The sequence below is a fragment of the Miscanthus floridulus genome, chromosome 11 (assembly GCF_019320115.1).
Source record: "Miscanthus floridulus cultivar M001 chromosome 11, ASM1932011v1, whole genome shotgun sequence".
NCBI lineage: Eukaryota > Viridiplantae > Streptophyta > Magnoliopsida > Poales > Poaceae > Miscanthus > Miscanthus floridulus.
In genome coordinates this window covers 65,647,837-65,657,830 of record NC_089590.1, presented here as the reverse complement: position 1 = coordinate 65,657,830, position 9,994 = coordinate 65,647,837, and the positions used below count along the sequence as shown (strand labels likewise).

The 9,994-nt window shown below is 59.9% G+C and overlaps 1 protein-coding gene across 1 annotated transcript; it reads left to right on the top strand.

Annotated features, from left to right (window-relative positions):
- The first annotated feature begins 4,465 nt into the window (after window positions 1–4,465).
- Window positions 4,466–6,349, top strand: LOC136492089 (uncharacterized). Its single transcript, XM_066488231.1, has 4 exons — window positions 4,466–4,777; window positions 5,254–5,683; window positions 5,907–6,013; window positions 6,113–6,349. Exons 1-4 carry the CDS (start codon window positions 4,466–4,468, stop codon window positions 6,347–6,349), a joined length of 1,086 nt encoding a protein of 361 aa, XP_066344328.1.
- The last annotated feature ends 3,645 nt before the right edge of the window (window positions 6,350–9,994 follow it).

Sequence of the window (9,994 nt, the reverse complement as noted above, 5' to 3'; positions counted from 1 at the left end):
GTCGCCCGAGGCCAGCGATGAGGGGGCCTCGGGCGAGTCGGAGAGTCGGCCGAGGCCAGCGGTTGTTAGCTGGTTTCGATCTTTACGAAGTCTAAGCAGTCGTTTTTTGGTTCTTGCTTAGGGTACCCCTTCTCATGGTATCCGACAGTAGCCCTCGAGCCTTGGGGGGAGTGGAGGCACTCCCCCTGAGGTTCTGACGAGAATTGGCTCTTGATAGTTCCTGTCGGGATGGTGTTTCATACTCAAGGTTTCGGTCGGTGCGCGCGAGCGCACCCGCCGGGTGTAGCCCCCGAGGCCCTGGAGGAGTGATTTCACTTCTTCTGGGGCTTTTTTCTCTTTTGAGTGAGGGGTTTTCATTGTGTTTGCCGAGCCCATGGATACGAGTTCGGATCGCTGGGCCTCGACGGTGCTGCGGGAAGAGCCCCTTAGCCTCTGCCTGGAGCGAGAGGGCCGTCAGGGGTTCCCCCGGCTTTTTGTACGACCCTCGCGCTTCCTTTTCTCTCGGAAGGAGGGGTGGAAGATGCCATGCTACCCTCGGTGGGCGCAAGCGATGGCATTTCCGGTGAGCTGTTATCGGGTAAGCGCACCCGCCGGGTGTAGCCCCGAGGCCCTGGAGGAGTGATTTCACTTCTTCTGGGGCTTTTTTCTCTTTCGAGTGAGGGGTTTTCATTGTGTTTGCCGAGCCCGTGGATGCGAGTTTGGATCGCTGGGCCTCGACGGTGCTGCGGGAAGAGCCCCTTAGCCTCTGCCTAGAGCGAGAGGGTCGTCAGGGGTTCCCCTGGCTTTTTGTACGACCCTCGCGCTTCCTTTTCGCTCGGAAGGAGGGGTGGAAGATGCCATGCTACCCTCGGTGGGCACGAGCGATGGCATTTCCGGTGAGCTGTTATCAGGTAAGTCCAAGTGGAGGCCCGTACCCCGTTCGCTGGGGGTCGGCTAGCGGTCCGGAGACGCGCTCCAAGAGTACCGGAGGGTTTCTCTAGTGGGTGCCGAGGCCGTTCGCTGGGCCTCGGTGGCTCGGTGCCTCCCTACGGTGGGATCCCATTCGGAGACCTCTGCCAGTCTCGGACACGACTCAGGGCGTCTCAAGCATTTCACTTGCTTGGACCTCGGCCTCGTACAGGATCGCCCATAGTCGTCCCTGACTCTTTTGCCCTGGGGCAGCTGTCGAAACCCCTGGGGGCCCAGCCTTCGAACCCCTGGACCGTAACGGGCTTAGGTCGCTTGTCTTTATCTTGGGTGCAGGAAGAGCCCTCGAGCCTCTGCACGGAGCGAGAGGGCGGTCAGGGGTCCTCCTGACTTTTTTGTCCATCCCCCGCACGTCCTTTTCGCTCGGACGGGGGGTTGTTTGCCGAGCCCACTCGTGTGCGAGCCTGAGCCGCTGGGTCTCGGCAAAGTTGCAGGAGGAGCCCCCAAGTCTCTCGCACGGAGCGAGAGAGCGGTCAGAGGTCCCCCTGGCTTTTGGTTCGCCCCTCACGCGTGAGGGTCTGTCTACCGAGCCCCCTTCGGGTGCGAGCCTAGGTCGTAGGGTCTCGGCGTCTTTGCAGAAGGAGCTCCCTAGCCTTTGCACAGAGCAAGAGGGCCGTCAGGAGTTCTTCTGGCTTTTTGAACGACCCTCGCGCTTCCTTTTCACTCGGAAGGAGGGTTTGTTTTGCCGAGCCCCCTCGTGTGCGAGCCTAAGTCGCTGGGCCTCGGCAATGTGTTGCAGGAAGAGTCCCTTAGCCTCTACATGGAGCAAGAGGGCCGTTAGGGGTTCTCCTGACTTTTTGTTCGACCCTCACGCTTCCTTTTCGCTCGGAAGGAGGGGTGGAATGTGCCACGCTACCCTCGGTGGGCGCGAGCGATGGCATTTCCGGTGAGCTGTTATCGGGTAAGTCTGAGTGGAGGCCCGTACCCCGTTCGCTGGGGGTCGGCTAGCGGTCCGGAGACGCGCTCCAAGAGTACCGGAGGGTTTCTCTAGTGGGTGCCGAGGCCGTTCGCTGGGCCTTGGTGGCTCGGTGCCTCTCTATGGTGGGATCCCATTCAGAGACCTCCCTGCCGGTCTCGGACATGACACAGGGCGTCCTAAGCGTTTTGCTTGCTTAGGCCTCGGCCTCATACAGGCTCGCCCGTAGTCGCCCCTGACTCTGTTGCCCTGGGACGGCTGTCGAAACCCCTAAGGGCCTAGCCTTCGAACCCCTGGACCGTAGTGGGCTTGGTGCCCAGTTCCTTTGCCTGAAAGGAATCAGGTGGGGGTTATTTCTCTCCCTACAGCTAACAACGGCAGGCGCGCCTTTTGAGGCGGCTTTTTCGGGGAGGCGAAACGGTGCCTGCTGCTGCTGCGGTTGGATGCGACATGGTGTCAGCTGATGGGATGTAATCATACGCGCAATTAATGAGGAGGGAGTGGGTGCGTGGGCAGTAAGACCGGATCTGGATAACCGCAGCGGATTTTTGGGGGAAACTTCCCTGATTTCATCGCCCACGATTTGCTCCCTTCCCTACATAAATACGAAGCGAGCCTCGCCCCTTCTCCCCTTACCTTGCCCGTGTCTACCTTTGCTGCCTTCTAGCTGTTGCTAAAGAAAAACAGAGAGCACCGGGAAGAAGGAAGAGAGGGGGGAGTGAGAGGCAGAAAGCGAGCCTTACCGCCGTAGTCGTGACCTCCACCGTGCGCATGGCCAACGTCGTGGTCCTCCCGGCGGACCCATGGGATTGATCTGATGTGACCGTGGGAGTGCTGCAGTCGCTCGTCGACGACGGTCTCCTCCGCCCGATCATCGATCCCAGCAGGCCGGAGTGGATGGCTCCGGGAGGCGAACCAGAGCCGAGGCCTCACGACGGCTACGTCGTGAGCTTCATGTCCTTCCACGAGCGTGGTTTCGGCCTTCCGGCGGATCAGTTCATACGGGCGCTCCCGCATTACTATGGCGTGGAGCTCCACAACTTCAACCCCAACTCCATTGCGTAGGCGGCCACCTTCGTCGCCGTCTGCGAGGGGTACCTGGGAATCCCTCCCCATTGGGAGCTGTGGCTTCACCTGTTTCGGGCGACGCATACCACCAGGCCGACGAGTATGACGGGCACGAGGAAGGCGACGAGGACCGGTGGCTGCACTCTCCAAGTGCGTCAGGACCGGCTGAACCTCTACATCCCAGCCCAACTCACATCGTCCAACCGTCGCTGGTACTCCAGCTGGTTCTACCTCCGCAACGACGACGGCGGGCTTCCTCCTTATACTGGGAGGGTAGTGGAGGTTCAGCCAGAGCACTGGCGGTATGGCGTCCCGAGCGAGGAGCAACACAGGCTACGGCCACTGCTGAAGGCGCTGGAGAGGCTGTACGATCGTGGCCTTACGGCGGCAGTGGCGATGACGGCGTTCCATCGCCGGAGGGTGCTGCCGCTGATGGCGCGGCGGCGATGTTTGTTCGAGATGACGCCGGACGAGCCGATTGACGGCATCCGGATGTCCGCCGCGCCCCTCTCCGACGAGGAGGTTCTGCGCCAGGTGAACGAGGCGGTCGAGGGGCGGTAGAAGATCGGTGGCCTATCCCTGTTCCCAATGCGCCCGACGCCGGGGTACCTTTCCCTGGTGAGTCGTGTGCGGCTACAGCCTCCGAGGCCTCCTCGTTCCTCTCCTTGGCCTGAGCCCTTATTCGTATTCGTCATTTTTTGCAGGGGATGAGGGACATACGAGCCTCCCCACCGCCCGTCCCTGAAGACACACAGCGGCGGGCGGCGAACCAGGTGTACGCGGAGGCCTAGAAGAAGAAGAAGGACGCTAAGATAGCAAAGCGTAAGAAGAAGATCGTTGAGCATGACGCTCTGGAAAAGCGTCGCCGGAAGCAGAAGCTCAAGGGTCTCCTAGTGGAGGCGTCTCCGTCGACGTCGGTGGAGGGTTCAAGCGGCGACGATGGTGGTGAGGTGGAGTGGGGTCCCCTCGACCGCCTCCCTGACGTCAGGGAGATGGTTCTTAGGGCGTCGGCGGGTGGTCCGGCGTCCCAAGGAGGAGGAGGAGACGGTGACTCAGGGCAGATGAGCGCCCGCCCCGCGGCCGAGGCCGATACGCCCGAGACAAGGGCATTGGGAAAGCGCGCCGTCAGCCCGCTGGGCTCGACGGCAGAGGTGGAGCAGGCGGCTGCGGGGCCGGCTCCACCGGGGGTTGAGCGAGCGCCGAAGTCCGACGAAGGTCGGCCGGCCTTAGCGGATACGGGGGCCGTGCCACCGCCACCGTTGCAGAGGAGGGACGCGGTGAAGAAGCGGTTGGGCATCCGCTCGGGGTGAGTATTTCGCTAGTGAAGTCTTTTAACATCTCCTGCTTTTGTTTTGGTCGCGGGTCTGATCGTGTTTTGCCCTCAGCCGGAAGCGTCAGGCGGAAGCGCCTGCCTTTGCGCCGCGCAAGGTGCTCAAGGTGGGCATGGGTTCCATCACCCCAGGGGCAGTGGAGGCACAGGAGTTGGTCGCCTAGGTAGGGGCTACCCAGGCAGCCATGGGGCGAGAGGAGGAGGAGGAGCCTACACTCCGCGAGGCCATAGCACCTGCAGCTGTTGAGGCCACTGTGGGTGCGGCTGAGACCCCCTCGGCCGTGGAGGCCACCGAGGGCGAGGTTGAGGTCGAGGCCCCCTCGGTTGTCGAGGCCACCAAGGGTGAGGTCGAGGTCGAGGCTTCCACAGTTGCCGAGGCCCTCCGGACCTTAGGGGCCGAGGTGGTGGAGATCGCGATGCCCGGGAACTTCGGGGCCGAAGTGGTGGAGGCCGGAGTGAACGTGGCGAGGGCGGCGGCCCTGGAGGTGGAGACGGAGGTGAGGCAAGCCTCAACCTGGCCGCCAATTTAGAGCGCGCTTCCGGTATAGGGGAGCGCCCAGGAGGCGAAGGTCCGCCCGATCCCTGCCGACAATGCTTCCCGGGGGAAGGGGGTGGCCGATGCCGGGGCGGCCAGCGCCGTGGAACAGCTGGCTTCAGCTTCGGGTGAGGGAAGTGCGGCCCTCGTGCGAGTGCGGCCTAAGCCGTACGGGTGGGATCACCCGTGCGTCTGGTGGCGGAGTCGGGACGACCCCGAGGGGGAGCCCATCTTTGCACTTGAGGACGTGGCCGAGGGGGTCACTGGGACACCCTCGAGCAGTACCGTAGCCTAGCGGAATGGTCACTGCGGACAGCGCTGTCCGTCGTGGCCAATGACCTGCCCAGGGTCTCGCGGGTACGTATCCCCCTTTTCTCGTGTGACGTCGTCTTTCTCCGGGTTTATTCATAGTGCTCAATTTGTGTTCTGCCTATCCAGGAGCTCGAGGCCCGGTCCTTCAGGAAGTCGCTGTTCCTTTGGCGGGAGAGGGGCGTCTGGGACGAGCTCTGTCGGCAGAGGGAGCTGCTCACCCACGCCAACGAGCTTCTGTCGGCATGGAGCGCGGAGGCAGAGGATCTCCGTCTTCGCTGTGACAACCAGGAGGCTGAGGTGGCCACGGCTCAGGGGCAAGTCGCCCCTTTGGCGGCACGGGTCAAGGAGCTGGAGGAGGAACTGACCCGTGTGGCCGACGAGCGAGACGCCTCCAACTCCCAGGTGGAAGAAGTGAGGGCCACCGCCGTAGCCATCGCCGGGCAGCTGGGTGCGGAGCAGCGGGCGCACGAGCTGACGAAAGGTGCCTTGGCAGAGGCTACCAAGGCGGCCGAGGCTTCCCAAGGCGAGGCCCTAAAATGGAGGGAAAAGGCCGAGGGTGAGTCCTATTCCCTTTGTTTCGTTTGTCTTTTCATGCGTTCGACACCTGACTTCTTGTCGCGACGTAGAACTGGAGAAGGAGGCTTCCAGGGCAGCCGAGGCCTCTCGTGTCGAGGTCCAACGCTGGAAGGAGAAGGCCAAGGGTGAGTCCCGCAGGCCTCACGCCCTTGTTTGGCTTGTTTTCTTTGACGCTTAATCCCATTCTACTTGTTTTGGCGCAGGGTTGGACAATGAGGTCTCGCGGTTGACCGAGGCCTCCGTCACGCTGCAGACAGTGCTCGATCGTGAGATCGAGGAGCATGAGGTGCTGCAGAGCGCCGCTCGCACCGTTTGCGAGGCCCTGGAGATGGAGGGGGTTCAATCGGGCAGCTCCCTTAGGAGCCGCCTGACTATGTTGATTGGCCAAGCGCGTCAGCGACTGTGAGAGGCGCTACACACAGGCGTCAAACGCGCCCTGGCCGTCGTCTCTTCGCACTACGCCGGTGTCGACGTCGAAGGCGTCAGTGACGGCTATGTCCTATCCGAGGATGCCGTCGAGGCCGAGGAGGAGCTGATGAGGCTGGAAGCGGCAGTCGAGGGCCCCGGCACGGCGTTGGCGAAGCTTTTCGAAGAGGAGGTGGTCCCTCCTTCACCATCTGCCGACGCGGGAGACCCTGCGCCTTGACCTGGGCCAAGGGGGCCATGTAATAAGTTAGATTTATTACTGTATCATGATGTTTGTGGCTGTCGAGGCCTTTGTGAGGTGCTTGTATATATACGTTTTTTCTAATCATTTTATTGTATTTCCGAGCCTCTGTCCTCTGTCTCGCCTCCGAACGTATCATCTGTAAAAACTCCCTTGGAGCCTAAGTTGTCCCTCGGGTAAAAGGTGGTGAGGGAGTTGCCGTAGCCCGGAGGCGTAGGTCGTTCTCATAGCTCGGCCGGCCTTTTAGCCTTGAGACATACTTTTGGTCCTTAGGTTCTTTACAAATGGTCTGTTAGAGCGCGCTAGAGAGAGTTTGGCGTAGGAATTTAACTGAAAATCGATTAAGAAATGGTGTCCGGGACTTAGGGGGGTTCCCCCCTTCTAGCCCCCGAGGGAGGCTCGGCCCTACGGAGGCATGGCCGAGTCTCCCTTGAAGCGTTATCGTAAAGCGTTTTACCTTCTGTTCCGATTTCTAGACAAGTCCTTTGAAAAAAACCCCTCGGAGCCTGGGCTGCCTCTCAAGTGAAAGGTGGTGAGGGAGTTGCCGTAGCCCGGAGGCATAGGCTTATCTCTCGGCTCGGCCAGCCTTTTGCTCTTGAGGCGAACCTCCGGTCCTTAGGTTTTTTTGTAATCGACTTGTCCTAGTATGGGACAGGTTCCCCTTGATGGGGGTTTCTCGAAAAATTAGAACAACTAAAGATGCTTCTTTAATGTATTTCGAGAAACAAAATATACAATGCTTGGAAATTTAAGGGTAGAAGCGACGTAGCTGTTCTATGTTCCAAGCGTTGGTGAGGACTTCGCCCTTCTCGTTGGCTAACTTGTAGGTCCCGGGCTTCAGCACTTGAGCGACGATGTACGGCCCTTCCCAGGGTGGGGTCAGCTTGTGGCGGCCCTTGTTGCCCTGCCTCAGTCTCAGCACCAGGTCGCCCACCTTCAGGTCTCGGCTTTGGACGCGCCGGGCTTGGTAGCGTCGTAGGGCTTGCTGGTACCTGGCTGAGTGTAGCAGCGTGACATCTCGGGCTTCCTCTAGTTGGTCGAGGGTGTCTTCGTGGGCAGTGCGGTTGCTTTGCTTGTTGTATGCCTGTAGCCTCGGGGAACCGTATTCTAAGTCAATGGGGAGGATGGCCTCGGCTCCATAGACCAGGAAGAACGGTGTGAATCCCGTGGCTCGGCTCGGGGTGTTTCTTAGGCTCCAGACGACTGACGGGAGTTTGGCAAGCCATTTCTTGCCAAACTTCTTCAACCGGTTGAATATTCTTGGCTTAAGGCCTTGTAGGATCATGCCGTTGGCACGCTCTACTTGGCCATTCGTCCTAGGGTGTCCTACGGCCGACCAGGCCACCCGGATGTGGTAGTCGTCGCAGAACGTCAGGAACTTACGACCAGTGAATTGTGTCCCATTGTCAGTGATGATGGTGTTAGGAACCCCAAACCTATGGATGATGTCAGTGAAGAATAGAACCGCTTGCTCAGATTTGATTTGCGTGATCGGGCGAGCCTCGATCCACTTGGAGAACTTGTTGATGGCTACCAGCAGGTGGGTGTAGCCCCCGGGGGCCTTCTGCAGAGGCCCAACCATGTCCAGACCCCACACGGCGAATGGCCATGTGACGGGGATGGTTTGGAGGGCTTGGGCCGAGAGGTGCGTCTGCCGCGCATAGTACTGACATCCCTCGCAGGAGCGTACTAGCTTGGTGGCATTGGTAACCGCCATTGGCCAGTAGAAACCTTGGCGAAAGGCATTTCCGACGAGTGTCTGAGGCGCCGCATGGTGCCCGCAGGCTCCCGCGTGCAAGTCCCAAAGCAGGGCCTGGCCTGCCTCGGTAGTGATGCATCGTTGGAGGACGCCTGACGGGCTTTGCCTGTACAACTCGTGGTCGCAGAGGACGTAAGTTTTGGCTCATCGTGCAAGCCGTCGGGCTTTGGTCCTGTCTGCAGGGAGCTCTCCCCGAATGAGGTAATCAAGGAGCGGGGCTCGCCAGTCCATACCCTGGTCGGCCTCGGGAGGCTCTGCTTCGATTTCCATGACTTCAGGCTCGACTGCGGAGGTCTCGGCGGCAGAGGGGGCCTCGGGCCCTTCGACGGGCTTGACCGGTGAGCCATCTTCTGCCGCCGAGGTGCAGTCGATGGAAGGTTTGCGGAGGTCTCTGGCGAAGATGTTCGGGGGGACCGGGGCCCTCGCCAACGCCATCTTTGCCAGTTCGTCCGCGGCCTCATTGTACTTTCGTGCAACGTGGTTGAGTTCGAGACTGTCGAACTTGTTCTCTAGGCAACGTACTATCATGCAGTACGCCTTCATTTTGGGGTCATGGCAGCTTGACCCTTTCATCACCTGATCGACGACGAGCTACGAATCACCCCATACGTCGAGACGTCGCACTCCAAGTTCGATGGCGATTTGCAGGCCATTGACGAGGGCCTCGTATTCGGCCACGTTGTTGGAGGCGGCGAAGTGAAGCCAGATCATGTAGCGCATGTGTACTCCGAGGGGCGAGACCAAGAGCAGGCCCACGCTAGCCCCAGTCTTCATCAGAGACCCATCGAAGTACATGGTCCAGCATTCTGATTGGATCTAAGCAGGTGGCAGCTGTGTGTCGGTCCACTCGACTACAAAGTTGGCCAGGACCTGTGATTTGATCACTTTCCGAGGCGCAAAAGACAAGGTCTCCCCCATGAGTTCGACAGCCCACTTGACTATTCTACCCGAGGCCTCTCGGTTTTGGATTATCTCTCCCAGAGGAAAAGACGACACCACAGTCACCGGGTGGGACTTGAAGTAGTGACACAGCTTGCGTCGAGCCAAGACTACGGCGTAAACTAGCTTCTGGATGTGGGGGTAACGCATCTTAGTCTCGAAGAGCACTTCGCTGATGAAGTAGACAGGTTGTTGGACGGGTAGAGCATGTCCCTTCTCCTGCCTCTCGACTACTACAGCCGCGCTAACCACTTGGGTCGTCGCGGTGATGTAGAGTAAGAGGTGCTCGCCCTCGGTGGGTGGAACCAGGACGGGGGGGGTTGGTGAGCAGTGCTTTGAGCCTGGCGAGGGCTTCCTCGGCCTCGGTGGTCCAAGAAAAGCGCTCGGACTTTCTCAAGAGGCGATACAAGGGCAAGCCTTTTTCGTCGAGGCGCGAGATGAAGCGGCTTAGGGCCACAAGGCATCCTATGACCCTCTGCACCCCTTTGAGGTCTCGGATCGGGCCCATGTTGGTCACGGCCAAGACCTTCTCTGGGTTGGCCTCGATACCATGTTCTGAGACTATGAACCTCAAGAGCATGCCTCGGGGAACCCCAAAGACACACTTCTCGGGGTTGAGCTTGATGCCCTTCTCTCTGAGACATGTGAAGGCAACCTCCAAGTCGCCAACGAGATCACCGGCCTTCCTGGACTTGACTACGATGTCATCCACGTAGGCCTCGACGGTTCGCCCGATGTGTTCGCCAAAGACTTAGAGCATGCACCGCTGGTAAGTAGCCCCTATGTTTTTGAGGCCGAACGGCATGGTTACATAGCAGTACATGCCGAATGGAGTGATGAAAGAAGTCACGAGCTGGTCGGACTCTTTCATCTTGATTTGGTGGTAACCGGAATACGCATCAAGGAAGGAGAGGGTTTCACATCCT

Coding starts and splice junctions, on each gene's coding strand:
- LOC136492089 (XM_066488231.1), top strand. CDS start 4,466: ATGGGGCGAGAGGAGGAGGAGGAGCCTACACTCCGCGAGGCCATAGCA. Junction 5,684..5,906: donor ATGGAGGGAAAAGGCCGAGG/GTGAGTCCTATT, acceptor GTTTTGGCGCAG/GGTTGGACAATGAGGTCTCG. Junction 6,014..6,112: donor TGCAGAGCGCCGCTCGCACC/GTTTGCGAGGCC, acceptor CGACTGTGAGAG/GCGCTACACACAGGCGTCAA.